The 19,779-nt window shown below is 38.7% G+C and overlaps 1 protein-coding gene across 2 annotated transcripts in view; it reads left to right on the forward strand.

Annotated features, from left to right (window-relative positions):
• Positions 1-19,779, forward strand: part of CSTPP1 (centriolar satellite-associated tubulin polyglutamylase complex regulator 1) — a 182,236-nt gene that overhangs the window by 32,246 nt on the left and 130,211 nt on the right. For both annotated transcript variants that reach the window (XM_057317532.1, XM_026511983.4), the window contains exon 2: positions 10,801-10,903. In XM_057317532.1, coding sequence (XP_057173515.1) covers positions 10,801-10,903 — 103 coding nt within the window. The remainder of the gene's footprint in view (positions 1-10,800; positions 10,904-19,779) is intronic.

Raw genomic sequence — 19,779 nt, forward strand, 5'->3', positions numbered from 1 at the left:
AGGAATTCTAAGCCCTTGAGTTTTCAGCTACCTTAAATTAGAATTCATTTCTGTATCTTTCTGCCATTAGACCAAATGAGGTCCTGTTAGTGTTATAGGAGTTGTTAATTTTTGTGAAATTTATATAAAATGACAAGTAATTGATAAGTTACTGCATTAGTACCTTGTTGCATTAATACCACTAATCTGTATATTCATAGTTAATTGCATATCACCAAATGTAATTGCTAATAATTTGTAAAGGATTTTCCTTTCCTTTCCCCAAAGGCTACAACTTTTAATGACTATATAGCCAATTAATTTTCACCTTGTAGCTTAAAATTTTTTTTTAAAGATTTATTTACTTATTTTAGAGAGAGAGAGCACAGCGGGAGGGGCAGAGGAAGAAGGAGAGAGAACCACAAGCAAACTCCACGCTGAGCTCAGAGCCAGACATGGGGTTTGATCTCACAACCCTGAGATCACAACCTGAGGTGGAACCAAGAGTCAGACAACACTTTGGGGTGCCTGGCTGGCTCAGTCGTTAAGGCGTCTGCCTTTGGCTCAGGATCGAGCCCTGCATCGGGCCCCCTACTCCGCGGGAAGCCTGCTTCTCCCTCTCCCACTCCCCTTGCATGTGTTCCCTCTCTCACTGTCTCTCTGTCAAAGAAATAAATAAAATCTTAAAAAGAAAAATAAGAGTCAGACACTTAATTGACTATGCCACCCAGGCGCCCCTTGCCTTGTAATTTTAATACTTCCCTACCTGACATGACATTATGAGTGGCACTTGATTTACTCCATGTTTGTCAATTTATAGGGTTTTATTTAACCTGTGGTGCCTTCTGGAAAATAGTTTTATGACTGTTTGTGGAGTTGGTTTGATAACAATGCTGCTCTATGAATAACTGTTTTTGCAAAGCTATTGTCATGACAATTATTACTTGGGTTCTCCATGTGTCCCATAGATTGTAACTGTGGGAAACGTAAGTGCCACTTCAGATTTCTCTGACATTCAGGTAGTACGTTTTGTTATGGTCAGCTAATGGAGTGCTTTAAGTTTGGATCTCTGTAAAAGCCTCCTTAATTTTTTTTTTTTTCTGTAGCTTCTGGCACTTGAAATTACAAGACTTCAACCTACTAATTCTATATTATGATATTTAGACTAGAAATACTGAGGCAGTAGGATTTAAGTAGTTGGCCTTAATTGACAACCCCAAAATATCAAAAATCACCAGTTTTAGGAAGAAGGGAAGAAGGAAGGATTAATGGCCAACTAGAGGGTGTTTGAATGTGAAAGCACTCAGCTTTGCACAGCTGCTAACTTGTACAATACCTCTATTGGTTGAGGGAAGTGGACTTCAGTTTTTTGTCCTCCACTTTTACATAAAGATCTTTAGAGACCTCTTGTTTTCTGGTTGTCACAGGTGATGTTAACATATGTGCAATGCTTTGTTTTGCCCTCAGTGTGTCTTTTAGTATTCGAGTTTGACTAGCTATACAGCAGCAATGTGATGGTTTAGATGCCCAAATGCATTGTATTAGTTTTGTCCATTTTATTTTTTTTTTAAAGATTTTATTTATTTATTTGACAGAGAGAGAGACAGCCAGCGAGAGAGGGAACACAAGCAGGGGGAGTGGGAGAGGAAGAAGCAGGCTTCCAGCAGAGGAGCCTGATGTGGGGCTCGATCCCAGAATGCCGGGATCACGCCCTGAGCCAAAGGCAGACGCTTAACGACTGAGCCACCCAGGCGCCCCAAGTTTTGTCTATTTTATAATGAATTAATGTAAAAGATTGTTCCTTAATTTGTAGCTCCGTCCTTAGAAAATTCCACTTGGCCTATGTCATGTGGCATAGCTCTTTTTTTTTTTTTTTTAAGATTTTATTTATTTATTTGATAGAGAGTGTGAGCTTGCACGTGTGAGCAGGGGGAAGGGGCAGAGGGATAGGGAGAGGCAGACTCCCTGCTGAGCAGGGAAACCAACAGGGGACTCAATCCCAGGACCCCAGGATCATGACCTGAGCTGAAGGTAGACGCTTAACCGACTGAGCCACCCAGGTGCCTCATGGCATAGCTCTTTAAGCGCTGCAGTATAGTGCAGTCCTGACCGTAGGCCTGGATTCAAATCCTGTCTCTGCTACTCACCAGACCACTAATATTAAGGTAAATTACATATTTGAGTCTTCCTTTTTTTCATCCATAAAATGGAGATAACAGAAAAGTACATCATTTCATTTCATATGAGAATCTCATAATTCTCTTGGGAGAATTAAATGAATTAATGCCCGTGAAATGCTTAGAAGACTGTCTTGCACAGACAGTTTAATAAATGTTAGCTGTTGTTATTGTTATAGTTATAGGTTTGACTACCAAAAAGCAAACCCCGTAATGATCAAGAGCTTTAAGGGAGGGAAGCCTCCTGCGTTTATATCGAGGATGTTTATCAGGATATTCATATGTGACGTGTGATTCACTTAACAATTTTTTCTGGGCGCCCAAAATTAAACTTGACACACAGCTGTTTTATATTTGGAGCTAGTTAATGTTTGAAGAGGCCTGATTTGGGCTTAACACTTTTACTTTATTTTTCTCTATTGTAAGTTTCAAATTTCTTTTTGTATTATGCTCACTATGTTAATTATGAATTCGTGATTTGGTAAGGGATGCAATTACTTCAAGATCATACTAGAAAAAAATATAAGATAATAGGTTTATACACTTGGAGTAAAGAGGGCCTGTCTGAACAACACACAAAGCACAAAAGCCACAGTAAAATACTTTTGACTGTATCTTAAGTTAAGATGTCTATACAATGAAAGTTACCACAAACAAATGAAAAGAAAAGCCATAAGGTAGATGTATATTTTTGCAAAATATATAGAATTAGAAGAAAAACTGCAAATCAAGGAGAAGAAAAAAGAACCAGAGAGGAAAATGGGCAAAGGATACTAGCAGATTATTCACAGAAGAAATACAAATAAACATGAAAATATGCTTGACTTTATTTGTACTTAAGAAGACTAAAATTGAAACAATAGTGAAAAGCTATTTTATAGCTGTTAAATTGGCAAAGTTACAAAGTCTTAGACCAAGGATAGTGAAAACAGATATTCTTATGACTGGGAAGAGAGTAATTGGAATAACCCTTTGTAAAGCAATTGTGTGTATCTAAGTAAACATGAAGATGTGGAGAAGAGGGAACCCTTGGGCACTGCTGGTGGGATTGTAAACTGGTGCAGCCACTCTGGAAAACAGTATGGAGGATCCTCAAAAAATTAAAAATAGAACTACCCTATGATCCAGCAATTCCAGTTCTGGGAATATATCCAAAGGAAACGAAAACACTACATTGAAAAGAGCTCTGCACCCCAGTGTTCACTGCAACATCATTTACAATAGTCAAGACATGGAAACAACCTAAGTGCCCGTCGATGAATGAATGGGTAAAGAAGTTGTGGTGTGTATACGTAATGGAATATTATCCAGCCGCAAAAAAATGAGGAAATCCTACCATTTGTAACAACATGGTTGGATCTTGAAAGCATTATGCTAAGTTAAATAAGTCAGAGAAAGATACTGTATGATTTCACTTATAAATGGGATCTAAAAACAAACAACAAACAAAAACCCAAACTCATTGAAGAAGAGATCAGACATGTGGTTGCTAGAGGCAGAGGAGGAGAAGGAACTAGAGGAAGGTGGTGGGGAGGCAGGCTGGGAATTTTCAGTTATAAGATAAATGAGTACTGGGGAGGTAACCTATAGCATAGTGACTGTGGTTACCACTCCTGAATGGCACATTGGGAAAGTGGTTAAGAGAGTAAATCCTAAGAATTCTCCTCACAAGGAGAAAAATGTTTTTTCTTTTCTTCTTTCTTTTCTTTATATTTTATTTATATGGTGAATGTTAGCAGAACCTATTGAGATAATCATTTCACAATATATGTAAAGCAAACCGTCCTGCTGTATGCCTTAAACTTATATGTTGATGTTTGTCAATTATTTCTTAACAAAACTGGAAAAAAACCCATGAAGATGTGTGCATCTTGCAGCATGCCAATTCCGTAGAAAAACTCTTCTACATATGCACAGGGAAACATGTATAAGAATGTTCAACACAGCAAGTTTATTATAATGAAAGTATGGAAACAGCCTAAATATTTATCAATAGAGAAATATTTCCCACTGAGAAATACTGGAAGGGTAAGTTGGTTCCATATCATTTTATAAAAGATCTCCAGACATGGCTGAGTGAAACAAGGAAGATTCAGAAAAAAAGTATATGTCATTTATTTAAAAATAAAACTAAACCAAGCTCGCAAGTTATGTAGTTCTATATTTTTTAAAGTAGGCATACCAAATTGACAACTGTTACCAGTGGGAACTGGGATTGGTTTTTAACTTTTTCTGTACTGTTTGATTCTTTAAAAATAATTACATGTGTAGTTAGAAATAAACTTTTTTTTTTTTACAATTTAAAGATCATATCAATACTTATCACTGTCTGATTTACCAATTTAAGCTTCTTTTTTGGTATTTACATGGATAGCCAGTAATTTCTAGATAATACAGTATAAAATGGGACATATTGTAGGGTTTTGGATGTTTCTTATTATGTTTTGCCTTTGTTTTTGTTTTTGAGAGGTCATGGATTATAGTGAAAGGGCATAGGCTTTGGAGTAAAATCTAAGTTTAAATCCTAGATTAGCCATTTATTAAGATTTTAGCAGGTTCCTTAACCTCTCTGAGCTTCAAAAAAGTCTATTACTTACCTCATTGAGTTGTATAAGGATTTACATGTACTGGTTTTTCTCATTTCCCATCTCCTTTGGTCAGAGGAAATTGGTCTAGTGTGGTCTAAGATCAAAGATGGTCTTCTATGGGTGATAAAATATTTCACCAGAACATGCCATATCCCTGGATCAGGACATACGAGTAAAGATGGAGGATGTAAATAATTAATTTTAGAGGTCTATTAACTTTTTAAACCAGTAAGCTATCTATTTGTACTTCACAAGATCAAATCAAATCAATTCCTGTTAGTGATTTATAAATGATCTTGAACTTGAAGCTTCTAAACAGTTTACATGACAAGTTGTTTGGTTAACAGGGTTACATTTCTTATCTCAGAGAACAGTCTTAATTTAATTCAACATTTGTGCCAGCCAGCATCTGAATTTCAAGAGGCTTCAAAGACTGAACTGTGTCTCAGGACTCTGGCAAGGGAGGAAAAAGCCAGATTTAAAGTTGAATATATGTATATACTATGCTTTTCACTTACACTGCCGTTGCTCTTCTATGTGTCTATTAATATCACATGTAGTAATTCATGTGAATATTTTTCTAGTGAGACTTGTTTATTCTAGTATAGGGACTCTGTATTAAATAATAATAATAAAATGAGTGGGCTAATTAATGTAGGTGGAAATTCTAGACCCCTCAAGCAATAATTTCCAAATGGGACCCTTTATTTGATTGCAAAACAAACAAGTTAATACTTTGATGGTATTTATGCTTGGGATGAGAGTTAAAAAGAAATAGTTCTGGACTTTCCCCATGTAAATTAGAGCCTTCTGAGTAATTAGCAGTTAATAAGTGAATGCTTCCTATACCTTTAAAGGTTATAGCTGAAATGGGCATATGCTTATGTATATTATTGTACGTGTAAAGTTTATATAGCCCAGGAATCCTTGAAGATAATCTGTAAACATCTTTGGTTGGATGAGCAGAACTTTAAATAAGTGAGTGGGGGGCTATAGTAAGTTGGTTGCTTGATGGTTTATTAGTGTTGAAAACCTACTGTCTTCTGAGTTTTGCAATGTCTGTAGTAATAACAACAATAATAAAAATTATCGCTAATATTTATTGCATACCTATGTGCCAAGCACTATGCCAAGATTATTTACATACATTATTTAATTCTCACTACAAGCTTAGGTGGTAGATACTATTCCCCAATTTTATAGAAAAGGGAAGAGTGATTAGGTAACTTGCTTAAAGTCACACCGTTAGTAAGTGCCAGAGCTAGAAATCAAATCCAGGTCAACCTGACTTCAGAGCCCATGTTCTTCACAGTTGCAAAAAATTGCTGTGTCATTTTAATCTGTAGGGTCAGTAAGTAGCAGTAATAATGTAATCATTAATGTGTTACTTTTTGTATATACCAAATATTTTCAAGGAAATAGTTTATTACATATCATTCCTAGTATCATATCCATTTTATAGCAGAGTGACTGTGGTATAAAGAGGTTAAGCAATCAGCAGGAGGCCATTACACAGAACCAAGAAGTTTCTGATCCACATTGCCTTTATTTGAGAGGTTCATATAATGATCATACAGTGTTATTTATATTTCACTTAGATTTTTCAGTGCATGTTGAAGTTACAAGTGCTTATCTAAGGCGATGTTATCTGAGCAAGACAGGGACCTCGGGCCTTTGTGTGGATTTCAGAACAATAGAGCCTTATTGGTACATGTTAGAAAAGTTAATCCTGGGCTTGTTGTAGGAATCACAGCAAAGCAGAAGAGAAGTCAATCTGAAACGTTTTTTCTTTTCCAAGGAGGGCAGCTAAGGTGTCCAGATATCTTTGCCCTCGGGGGTGCAGGTGTGCTGTTTTTATTCTTTAATCATTCACATAAATTAAAGCCTATTCCTTTGCATTTAAAAATTTTATAAAACGACACTCTCCATGTTTTACTGCCAGACAAGAGCTTTGAACTTCTGTCTCATTAAAGTTTGATAAACTGCAAGGATTTTCCAGGGTTGGGTGGTGCCCACAGAGTTCCGGAACATTGGACTGATAAGAGCTGCAGGTGAAGGAAACCACCAGAGAGTAGCTGTTAGAGAGAGCTCCTCACACTTGGCTTGTGGGAAATTCTCTGCAGGAAGGAACTTTCCCCTGCCCTTTCTGGCTCTTCTTAGCTGCTTCTCTTCACCCACAAATAAAAAGGGCACCAGGGCTTTCTGTTTCCACATTGTGAATGAGGAATGGGGTGGGGTGAATACTTTGTGGTGGAGTGCTTCTTTATAAGAAACTTTGAAATTCTATGAAAAATTCTAACTTCACACAAAATGCTGATTGGCATGCACACCTATGCAGGTGGGGATAAGACTCGCCCATGTGCGCACACACACACATTCACACAGACACGAATGGACCACATTTCTCAGATGATTTTACTATCAACATATGCCCCTGCCTTTGTGTTCTATGTAAAATAAAGATCGTATTTACTGGAAAACTGATTACACGAAGAGTTAATGACGAGGAAGTGTGGTATAGCGTCAGGAGCATGGGTTCTTGGTTTGAGTCTTGGCTTTTCTTCTCACTAGCTTGTCTGGGTGATCTTGAGCAAGCCACTTTAGTTCTATAAATCTCAGTTCTCCCATTTGGAAAGTGGAGGTACGCAATATACGTATATATCAAAGAATTGTGGCGAAGACTAAATAATATAATGCATGTTAAGACAATGAGTCCATGGGCGCCTGGGTGGCACAGCGGTTAAGCGTCTGCCTTTGGCTCAGGGCGTGATCCCGGCGTTATGGGATTGAGCCCCACATCAGGCTCCTCTGCTATGAGCCTGCTTCTTCCTCTCCCACTCCCCCTGCTTGTGTTCCCTCCTCGCTGGCTGTCTCTATCTCTGTCGTATAAATAAATAAAATCTTTAAAAAAAAAAAAAAGACAATGAGTACAGTATCTGGCATATTGTTCACCAAGTTGCACAGGTGCTCCAAATTGGTGCCATTATTGTTATCATTATGTGTAATATTATTAAAATCTATAAACATCAGATTGGTAGATGAATGTTAAACAGACATAGTCCTTTTTCTTTCTTCCTTGCTTTCTTTCTCTCCCCACACCCCGACCTTTTTTTGGTGCAAAGTCGTTTTCCAGAAAATTTCTACTCTTTCCCACCCCCAGGAGGACAAAAGTACTTTAAATCTAATTGCTCTGAAAATATTTCTCCTTTAAAGGGCCTTCACATTGACATTTAGTCCCTGAAGTCAGGGAGGAGAAGCAGCAGGATTTGCAACTAAGTAGAGCTCTTTCATTTCTACCATCAAATCAAAAACAAAATCCAAAAAATCCAAAACACTCCAATCCTGTAGTGGCCTTAGGTAGAGCTAAGTCAAAGAAAGCCATCTAGTCCAAGGGAGGAAACTTTTTTTTTTTTAAGATTTTTATTTATTTGAGAGAGAGAAAGCACATGAGCAGGGGTAGGGAGCAGAGAGAGAGGGAGAAGTAGACTTCCTGCTGAGCAGGGAGCCCAACACAGGGCTCGATCCCAGGACCCCAGGTCATGACCTGAGTGGAAGGCAGTTGCTTAACCAGCTGAGCCACCCAGGTGCCCCACAAGGAATCTTTTTGTAAGACCAGGATAAGTGGGTAGAAGAAGGGAAGGAGAATACAGAGGTGACAGTTTCGCTGATTTTAATGTGTTTGGCCATTTTCTTCCCATTTTGATATAAAAGTATAAAACAATGAATACCAGAAATTGGCATGTGTTATCTCTTCACTCTCAGTTTTGGCCATTTCTTGCAGAAAGTTTTCCAGTTGGATGAACTGTTTCCAAAGTGCTGATTGTATTTTCACCTCTTTTTTTGGGGGGGGGGGGACTACTAGAATGTTTGCAGTGCACTGATACTTGTTCGCTTTGGGAAGCACTCGTATTGACAGAATAAGTCACAGAATGTAAACATGTCATTCATCTGGACTTTAGGCCCATGCAAACATGGTGAAACCTTAGGTCACCATTGTCAAATGAAGACTCTCCTGAGTACAGCTTAGGTAGATAAACTTGCTTTTTAAGCTTCACTAGATTGCCAGGACTTCAGGAATGGTTTTTTGAAGTACCTGTTTTTTTAGGGGTGGGGGAAGGGCAGAGGGAGAGGGAGAGAGAATCCCAAGCAGGCTCCACGCCCAATGCAGAGTCCGACACAGGGCTCGATCTCACAGCCCTGACATCATGACCTGTGCTGAAATCAAGAATTGGATGCTTAACCAACTGAGCCCCATGAAGTACCTATTTTTTATAAATTTTAGGTAATTCCGCCATATTTTCCTGAGGGATGAAACTATAAAAGAGACAAATGTCCATCTTGGTAACAACTTTGTGGAATTGCTTTTTGACAAGGTATTCATTACTTACGAGGTTTTTTTGTTCTTACTGCTCCAGAAGAAGGGTTTTTTGTTGTTGTTGTTGTTGTTGTTTTGTTTTTTGTTTGTTTGTTTTTTAATTTTTGGATGGTAAATGGAGATACTGAATTGGAAGTTTCTATGTGAAGTGTGCCAGGATTCCATTGTTGTACCTCAAAATAAAATTCAGGGAAAGGGAATAAGCATTTGTTGAGCACCTGTTGTAATGGAAGCTCTAGCCTATGTTGTTTATTGAAGTAAACCCCCAATAGACCTTGGAGATAGGCTCTTAAGAATTTATGTTATCAAGCAAACCAGGGACTATAGTATTTTGCATGCATTATCTTATTCAACTCTCATAACCCTATGATGTAGGAACTACTACTATTATTATTATAAATAGTAATAGTATTATTATCCACATTTTACAGTGAGGAAATAGGCTTGGAGAGTCATTTGCTCATAGTCACACAGCTAGGAATTGGTAGGGCCGAGAATGGAAGTACAGTCTCTCTGAACTCCAAAGCCTAAGGTCTAAACCAGTAATTCTTAAACTTCCAGGGACATAAGAAGCACGAAGTGTACGTGTTAAAAATTACCGGGTTCCATGAAAGGTACAGCATAGGGAATATAGTCAATAATATTGTAGTAACATTGTATGGTGACAAATAGTGACTACACTTACTGTGATGAGCGTTGAGTAATACGTAGAATTGTCAAAGCTCTGTGTTGTGCATCTGAAACATGGCATACAATGTTATATTTAAAAGTTTCTAAGAAAAATTTTTTTAAGAATTATTGGGTAGAAATTTAAGGTGACTAAGTCTGGGATGGTGTCATATCACAAATCTGTGTTTCAACAGGGTATCTCAGGTGATTCAGATGAAGAAGTTGATTGACCATATTTTGAGAAAGAGCTAAATTATGTTTCTTTCCACACCTGATAAAGAAGAAAACAGGTGTAGATTAAATAACTATCTAAGATTAAGGTACCAAAGGCAGAGCCATGATTCAAACCAAGGTCTAATTTTAATACACCCTTATTACAAGCCCATGATTAATTCACACATTTTCCCGTCACAACAAATGCAGAAAATGTGATTTCTGGTAAATCAAGCCACATAGATTTCACGGTCCTAAGGCCAATAACGTATAGCACCATTAACATTTTCATTAAATTTCCTTAAACTTTTCCATGACTCTTTTTGTTGTTAAGGAGTTGAATTTTCTTTGCAAGCAGATCATCCACACTTCAGGCATGGCATCACAACTCCCTGGGTTAAGTTTCTGAGACATGCAGAAGTGGAAGAGGGTGGAAGGAGATAGAAAGAAAAGAATTCCCAGGTGTAGCTAAATGGGGCTAAATGTAGCTAAGTGGTGCTAAAGCTACTCACCCTCATTAACGTCACCCTCATCACTGAAATGAAGAGTGAAGGGTTGATATTAATAATAATAGCCAATCAGATGACGATAGGTCATGTTCTACATTATCTTTCATTCTACGCTGGGGACTGTAGTTCAGTTAGGGCCAGCAAATTTGCTTTGTCTATTCCAGTCCATTTCCTAGGGCAGAACCAACATCTTCATTGACTTTAGTGGCTTCCTACTGGGACTGGGAAGACTTTTATTTTCTTTGTCTCTCACTTTGTCTTTCTGTCTTGATTCTTTTTTTTTTTTTTAGCCCAGCGACATGTCCTCACATACATGGAGGATGCAGTGTGCCAGCTGCTAGAGAATAAAGAAGATATTAGCCAGTACGGCATTGCCAGGTTCTTCACTGAATAGTAAGTACCTATTTTGCCAATAGGGCGAGCCCAGAGGAGGCACTTGGAAGCAGGCAAGATACATGAAGAAGAGAGCAGGGTATTGCTGATGACGTAGTGCAGCGAATGCTTAGTTCTGGTAGGTTAGTTGAGGGCTGCCCAGGCATGTTTCAGAACATGCCTTTGGTGCAGCTAGTTTTGTCCAGTGATAAGTCTCATGATGGTCATGACTATAGTAGCTCAAGAACTAATTGATCTGTTAGATCTGTTTCTTTAGGTCCCTCCTATAATTTTTAATTTTCTCCACTATTCAGAATACTTACTCTGATTTCCTGTTGTCAGTGTTCCTTTAGCCGATGTTTTTCATAGCTGGCTTTTCTCATGGAAATGCGTAGGATAATTTGCTTCTGCAGTTTTCTTTCTACAGGATGCTTTGTCAATCAGCTAATGGTTTTAGAGTACTTGTAGAGGCCGAATAGCTTTCACGTTGTGTTTCTTTGTAAAGCATGCTTGAAGTGTGTAAAAGTCAAAATGATTACTGCTTTTTTAATATCACAGAACTGTTCTTAGGCGGAAAGAATCTGTTTTGAACACCTTGGTCTTCATGAAAGTGTGTACTAAGGAAATACACCATGTTATTTTTATTTCCAAAATGCCATCACATATTTGCATAATCATTTGGATTCTCCTTCCTTTTTTTCATGTTTATTGGGAACATTCTAAGGAAGAATAGCCTCTAACAGGCTGCTGCTGCTGCTGCTGCTTCTTCTTCTTCTTCTTCTTCTTTTTTAAGATTTTACTTATTTATTTGAGAGAGACAGAGAGTGAGAGAGAGAGTGAGCATGAGTGGAGAGGGGGGAAAGGGAGGGGGGAAGAAACAGACTCCCCACTGAGCAGTGAGCCCTGACATGGGGCTCAATCCCAGGACCCTGGGATCAGGACCTGAGCTGAAGGCAGAAACTTAACTGACTGAGTCACCCGGGCACCCTAACAGGCTTCTATCCAAGGGGAATCATGAGCTCAGTCTGCCCTATTTGAAAACATATTTTTTCCCTTCTATGCTCCAGAGCTCCCTTAAAGATCAGACAACTGTTCTAATGGCCTAAACTTGGGTTGCTGTTAGGGGGATTCTGACTCCCTAGCTTTTTTACCAAGCTATGGGTCTTGCAAATAAAATCTAGATTTCTTATGGATTGGAAGTCTAAGTCCCTGGGGAAAAAAGGCTCTCCAGGAGCAGAGCCTGTCCCTTTTCCCAGTCCTCTAAAGCAGGATCAGGGAAGGAATCTTACTTGTTCTCATGGTGTGGGCTGAAGCAAATGAGGTGGGCAGGGAATAAAGACTCAGATTGAATAGCCTTGCTTGCTCTTACAGAACTGACAAGCCTAGGGGTCAAGTTTCTAGGCCATTTAATCTGTACCAGCACTCTTGAGGTTCCTTGCCAAGTGAAATATGATTCTTCTGGGGGCAATGCTTCTTCCTGGTTCTTTTTCATTTTACTCTACCTCCCCCACCCTCCAACTCCTTTATAAGTCTTTCCTATCACACTGGTTCCTTGAGGACAGGCATCATTGTCTCTTCCTCTTTGTGTTCCTAGTGCCTGGCCGATGTTCAGCACAGAATAGATGTTAGGTGAATGTTTGTTGAATATACAACTTATCTATATTTTAAGTTATTGCACACTATTTACTCTTGTTATTGTTAGTAATAAGGACTCTCTCTTGCTTTTTCTCTCTTTTTTCTTGATTCTTTTTGATTAAGCTCTATATTCTGCCATATAAGAAGCTGTATGCCATGTATGTAGTACTCCAAAAGTGAACACAACTGGTCTAAATAACTGATACTGAACTCTATAGAGCCAATAGTAAATTTATAACCGTTTCAAAATCCTACTGAATGCTATCAACTGCAGCTTTTATCTACCAATACACTGTTGAAAAAAAATCTTAAAATTTTCCATAGTGCTGATAGAAATCTGGTTGCCAAGTGAGCTGTTTCTTGTCCTCAGGAAACTAAAAATTACATAATGTATGTGAGTGGCACATACCTGAGACTTTTAAGAAGCCATCTTAGCCCAAGGCAAGTTATTTTGAGAAATGAACTGGCATCAAAGCTCCAAAATCTTAAAACAAACAAACAAACAAAAAAGACTTGAAAGGTATGGATATATGATGAAATTGAAAGTAGTATTTGGTAGACAAGGAGACCTGAGGTAGAAGCTCCTGATTTTCTTCAATTATGAATTTTATTTATCTAGTGAAAATCCTTCCTTCTTAGGTTTCAGTTTTGTGTTGATTCATAGCAGCATAATGACACTGCCCTAGGAAGAAGAGTTCCTTATTCTTAAAAGTCCTCACTCTATAATCTTAGGCAATTTTTGAAATTGTTTTTGGAAGGAAGGCTTTCCTGCTGATTTTCTTCTCTGGGTCTGATGTCCCCTCACCAGTGCTGTCACTCCTTGGTTGTTGGTGTTTTCCAACAAATCCATGATTGTTCCAGTAAATCTGGGTAAGCTGCAAAACATGAGTAGCTAAGCTGTACTGTGTGTGTATGTCTGCAAGACTATGAGCTCTTTAGATCATATTCCTCTGGACACTCTTGAAAGAAGGATACTAAATCCCAGAGGATTTTCTTTTATGTTGTATGCAACCTCTACCTCTGAATGTTGTCTTTCAACCAGTGGAAGGTAAAAGGAATTAATATTTAGAGGTGCCACTCTAAGAATAGACTAAGTGTCAGCATGGGGTCAGGACCTCTGAAGAAGTACATCCAAGAAAATGAGGCTAGAGTAGCTATAACTTAGAAACCACAGCAGAGTGTGACCAGGTTCTTGTGGTAAAGATAAAATGAGAAATGTGGGTTTTTAAGACATTGGAAAATAATGATGAGAGAAAAACAGGCTGAAATCTGAGAATTCCTATCAGGATTGGGAACCATTCTTCACAGGCTAAATTGATAGTTACAACACTGTGGCATCAGGGAGCTTGACCTCCACGTACTAATATAGAAATGAATGATACTCTGTGGTCTTGGTTGGTGAGCCCAGGAGGGCTCTTTCTTATGATCAAGTATCTTGTTTTAGTTTTTTTTTTAAGTGATGGTTTTAGCTTCTTGGGGATACTTCCGTGATGTCTGTTTTGGTTGCAAGTACACAGATACCTTCATTGATAGAGGTTTATTTTAAGGCTATGTGAGCATATAAGACAGCATTCACTCGTGAATTCATTCAGTAATTATTTTTGAGTGCTTACTATGTGCCTATGTATAGTAGGCTGGAGATAGAGTAGTGAACAAGACAAATAAAGTAGTTATTCTCGTGGACGTGAGGGTTTAGTGAGGGAGGTAGTCAATAAACAAGTAAACTCATGACAATAGCTAATAGTTAATAAATACTTGCTGTGTGCTAGGCACTGTTCTAGGCATATAGCATGTATTCTCTTATTTAATTCTCACAATAGTGGGGCACTAGGGTGGCCCAGTTGGTTAAGCATCTGATTCTTGATTTCGTCTCAGGTCATGATCTCAGGGTTGTGAGATCAAGTCCCATGTCGAGCTCTGCACTGGGTGTGGAGCCTGCTTGAGATACTCTCTCTCCTCTCCCTCTCCCTCTGCCACCTCGCCCCCTTATGTGCATATGCTCTTTCTCTCCTTCTCTCTAAAAAAATAAATAAGTAAATAAATAAAAATCCTTAATTCTCATAATACCATGAGGTGGGATATTAATATTCTCTTCATTTTATGCATTAGGAAATTCAGTCACACAAAAGTAATATTACCAAGGTTACACGGCTGACAACCATAACAAAATAAATAATAAGGAAATAACTAAGGTAATGTGATATACAGGATAGTCAGGAAGGCCCCTTGGAGATGGCATTTGAGGGCTTATCCCATGGGATGATTGACTCATCCCATCAAAGAGCCAATAAGTTATCTCTGTTCAGGTGACTCACCTTTTTGTCCACCTTTGTTACCTAAGCTTTCTGTGTCCAAAAAAGATAATATGATTGATTTTATTTGCTGCTATCCAGAATGGAATGACCTTAATAGGCAGTGATCAGGGAAAGCCGCCTTACAAGTAATTGGTTTCCCTATGCATTGCTCATATATAATAAATGAAAGTAATAAAATAATTAGACATAAAAATTACCTGTGTTATATATATTGTTATATATATTAATATGAAGATTGAAATCTTAGTTTTTAAAAAAAGAACATTAATTATTATATCTTGATATATATTAATAATCAGAATTCAGTTGGGAATTTGCATACCTTTTTTAATATGCTCTTGTAGTAAAAGCTACCAGCATCAAATCCCTTTTTTTTGTTGTTGTTTTGATTAGAATACATCCATGAAACGTGAACTTCATTAATTCACTCCTGGAGAAGAAAAGGAAGTTCCAATGTTGTATATTCCTAAATCACTTAAAATGTAACTCTAAAGAAAATAAACCATTAAAATATGTATTATTTTTTCTTTTTTTAAACAGGTGCTCTAAGCCCTATGAAAGATGACCCACTTCTCTCCTAAGTAATCTAGAACAATCAGGGTGTAAACTTTCAGTTCTAAAGTTGGCAAATTGTTTCAGGATTATCCATCATCCAGCATTTAAGTAATGTTGTTTTGGGTTCTTCTCGTGCCCATGGTAACAGAGGAGCCGTTTTAGAGCAACGAGAGACACATCAGAACAAATCAGGACTTCACTGATTTCCAGGCTCATAGCTTTGAATGAGGGATGGACTTGAGACTTCTCTGGGCCATTTCTGCTCCGTGTTTTCCCTACTTACTGCTGTTAAATTGAGCCAAAATGTGCTCTGGTGAAGTAATGGTGACTAATCCTATTATAGACTTCTTCAAAAGGGTAATGCTTCTCTCTGCCCTGCCCCCCATCTTTTTTCCATAGTTCAGTTCTTAGCTGGAGTTGACACATTATAACAGAAAATTACCCATTTCTCATTGTCAGCATCGGATTCTCACAGACTCAGATAATTGCCAGGAATAGATTTTGCCTTCAGCTAGAGCAATCCTGTCCTCACTGTTATTGGCCCAGGCACTTCTGTCTATTTGTAAAAATCTGTAGAGGATTCTGGTTCTTTTCTATGTCACTAGGGGTATCCAAAGCAAAAGTACTTCAGGGAGACATAGTGGTGAGTTGAGAGTCACCAAAATCTGTTTTGAAACTTAAGAATCCAGGTTCATCAAGGATGGAAGAAGCTGCTTACTTGCTTAGAATCTATCTCTCTTCTTCAGTCCCTTCGTGTTTTGATTATAGGAAACCATCCAGCAGCACTTGACCTGGTAACTGAGGAAGCCATTTCACAGCCCGCTGGTCCCCTAACTCATTTAGAAGTCAGAGTCAAAGGTTGTGGAAGTAATAATTGGACCCAGATTCTCCCTGTCAGGAGAGACCTCACTTCCCCCTCCCCTCTCTTCTACAAGTTAAGAGAAACTTAGCTGTTGTGAAACTGTTCAATAAGAGGAAATGAAGGAACTCCATCCTTTGCTGAAGTATTCTCAAGAACCAGTGATATTATTTCTGTTTTCATGGGAGCAGATTTTACAGCTAGCTAGTATAAAATGTAGGTATAATTTTCTACACAAAAATACTTCCCCTTAGAGAAATTACTTGATTTATTTTAATCGATAAATAATATAAAGAATCTTTATTTGGTCCAATCCAAGCACTGATATTTCTTCTCCTTCTCCCGCTCTGATAATTCTCTGTGTATGTCCCCGGCAATCAGGTAGACACACACAAATCTGAATTAACAGATCAGTAGTGCCATTAGTAATGTGACATAGCTCCTCAGAAGTTAAGAAACTGTACTTCATCAACAATAGAACAGTTTAAATTCATTGGTGTTTTTAATTTCTTCCATAATTTGCTCAGAACCCTAGAAGATCTGTGGTGCTGGCAGCACAGGCCTGGCACAGGAGCAGGAAAGAATGACACATTCTGGCACCTTTAACCAGAAGGTCTTTAATGAACTGGGATGGGGGTGGAGGGGATAGAGGGGAAGGAGGAGGGACAGTTAGGATTTTGGCAGCCACACAAAGATTCTTCTTCCCTGAGAAAAGTGAAATGAAAGTCAAATGAAGCTTCTCTCTGTTATTATGATTTGCTGAGATGTTTGTCTGTCTCTTAGCTTCCAGCCCCATGGCAGGTGCATCTTTACAGTTGATGACTTCCCCACAAAACAAATTGTTTCTCAGGATCCCTCAAGAGGGGTCATGTCCAACCAATTTCCTGTCTGAGGCCATAACTGTGATTCCTTTCTTCAACTATCAGATGCAATTTTGACCAGCACAGTGGAAACTATCTTACTAGAAAATGTCATGAGCATGTAAATTTATTTTAGGACATGTTGGCCCAGGGTTGTTGAGTTCTGGGGCTGCAACAGTCAGTAATGCTGTTTCCGAGGTGGCCACAGAAGCAGCCTTGATTTCATCCCTTTGTCATTAAATGACATCAACAACAAATGTCTTTGTTAATGTCCTTGTGTTATATTTTCCAGGTCAAGATCATTGCCAGGGATTATAATACCTATATCACAGTGTTGTATAGATGAGATAAAATGACACGTATAAAATGGCTGGCTATATAGAATTCATTCGCATTCCCGTTTAGCTCCAGTTTTCTGGGATTTTTTCTTCTCTCCTACTTCGTGGATCTCTTGGAAAGTGGCAGTCTTGCTCTTCTTTCTCTTTAAATGGTATTAGAGTTTGATTTTGAGGACTTTGTAGTCTCTCTTGTTTTCTTTTTTTTTTTTAAGATTTTTTTTTTTTTTTAATTTATTTGACAGAGATAGAGACAGCCAGCGAGAGAGGGAACACAAGCAGGGGGAGTGGGAGAGGAAGAAGCAGGCCCATAGCAGAGGAGCCTGATGTGGGGCTCGATCCCATAACGCCGGGATCACGCCCTGAGCCGAAGGCAGACGCTTAACCGCTGTGCCACCCAGGCGCCCCTCTCTTGTTTTCTGTAACACTTTTTGCTTACTCTGCATTTTATGTACTTATTTGGAGATTAAAGACGTTGATAATTTCCTGCATGACTATTAGCCATTTAGCGTTAGCCACTTGACTCATCATTTAGTTCATTCAGAGAATAGCCTAAGAAAGCTTTTTTGTCTTTCCTTTTCCCACCGATAAGCCATCTCCTCACTTCCTGGCTATACCCTCTTTTCCCTGGCTGCCAAGATTAAAAAATTCAAGGTGTAATGGGAGACCTGAGCCAGTCAAGTCTATCCAATGTGTATTGTTCCTACTCTTAGCTCTAGCGTACGGCGATGTGCTCAGGGTAATGAAAAGCAGACATTCTCTGCTGAGGTCATTGCTCCTCACACTGGCAGCCTGCTGCAGGAAGCTGTTTATCTGTGCTCGCTGAGCCAAGCTCCAGCCTCCGAAGAGTTGGAATGTATTGAGAAACCGCAGAGCCCAAAGAGACAATGTTACACAGGCAGCTCCAGGCAGGGAGAGAATATTTACACCACACAAGCTGCAGTTTACAAGTGCGGGGATAATTGTTCATCTGCACACTCTCAAACTTCACCTTCTAGGCAATATATATACCCTCTCAAGGGGCTTTAACCAGAGAATTGTACAGCTATGTACAAAATGCCCTGAACACCTACTTACTTGACATCTGGAAAAAGGGGTATTATAGAAAATTGGATGTAAAAACCATTTTTGGGGTGCCTGGGTGGCTCAGTCACTTAAGCATCAGACTCCTGATTTCGGCTTAGGGCATGATCTCAGGGTCCTGGGATCGAGCCCTGCATCGGCCGCTGTGTTCAGAGTGGACTCTGCTTGGGATTCTTTCTCTCCCTCTCCCTCTGCCCCCTACTCTCTTTCTCTCTCTCCCTCTCCCTACTTCTCTCGAATAAATAAATAAGTAAAATCTAAAAACAAAACAAAACACAACTAACTTTTTAAGGTAGCTTTTTTCCGAGTCAAAGTTGACATTTAGAATCTTAAACCATAGGCCTGCTCTCTAAAGCATCCCAAAATATTGTTCTTGGCATGGTTTTTCCAACTACATATTTTTCTTATCTCTTTACCAAAATATCAAGATATGTGGCTGTAAGATATGGTCACTTGTCTATAAGGGGATGTAATTTGGTTGAGGAGATAATGCTTATTGATTAACAGACAGAATAATTGTTAATTTTTGTTAATAATTCAAGACCTTATATAATGGCATCAAATTGTGCTCTGAGATCTGAGGATAAGGAGAAATAATGGGTGCTAGAGAAGTTAAATAAGGCATCATAGAGGAGTGTGTCTTGACTCATGTGATGGTTAATTTTATGTGTAATCTTGACCAGGTGAGGGTATGCCCAGATAACTGGTAAAACACTATTTCTGAGTATGTCTGTGAGGGTGTTTTCAGAAGAAATTAGTGATTGAATTGATAGACTTTAAAGAAGATCCACCCTCACTAATGTGGGTAGGCATCATCCAATTCCTTGAGGACCTGGCTAGAACAAAAAGGTGGAGGGAGAGTGAATTTGTGTTTTTTTGGTTTGTTTTTATTTTTGTTTTTGTTTGCTTTAGCTGGGGCACCCATTATTTCCCACCCTCAGATATCAGTGCCTTTGAATTTGGGCTAGAACTGACATCACTGGCCCTCTGAATCTTGGGCCTTTGGACTCAGAGTAGGACTTACACCACTGACTGCCCGGGCTCTTAGGCTTACAGAACATGGATTGAATTATACTACCAACTCTCCTGGTTCTTCATATTGCAAATGGCAGATCACTGGATTTCTTGGCCTCCATAATCACATGAGCCAATTCCATAATCACATAAGCTGAATCTCTTCTTGTAGATACAGTTTACCCTTGAACAACACACAGTTAGGGACACTGATCCCCAACACAGTAAAAAATCCATGTAT

The sequence above is a fragment of the Ursus arctos genome, unplaced genomic scaffold, assembly GCF_023065955.2.
Source record: "Ursus arctos isolate Adak ecotype North America unplaced genomic scaffold, UrsArc2.0 scaffold_23, whole genome shotgun sequence".
In the NCBI taxonomy this organism is placed as follows: domain Eukaryota; kingdom Metazoa; phylum Chordata; class Mammalia; order Carnivora; family Ursidae; genus Ursus; species Ursus arctos.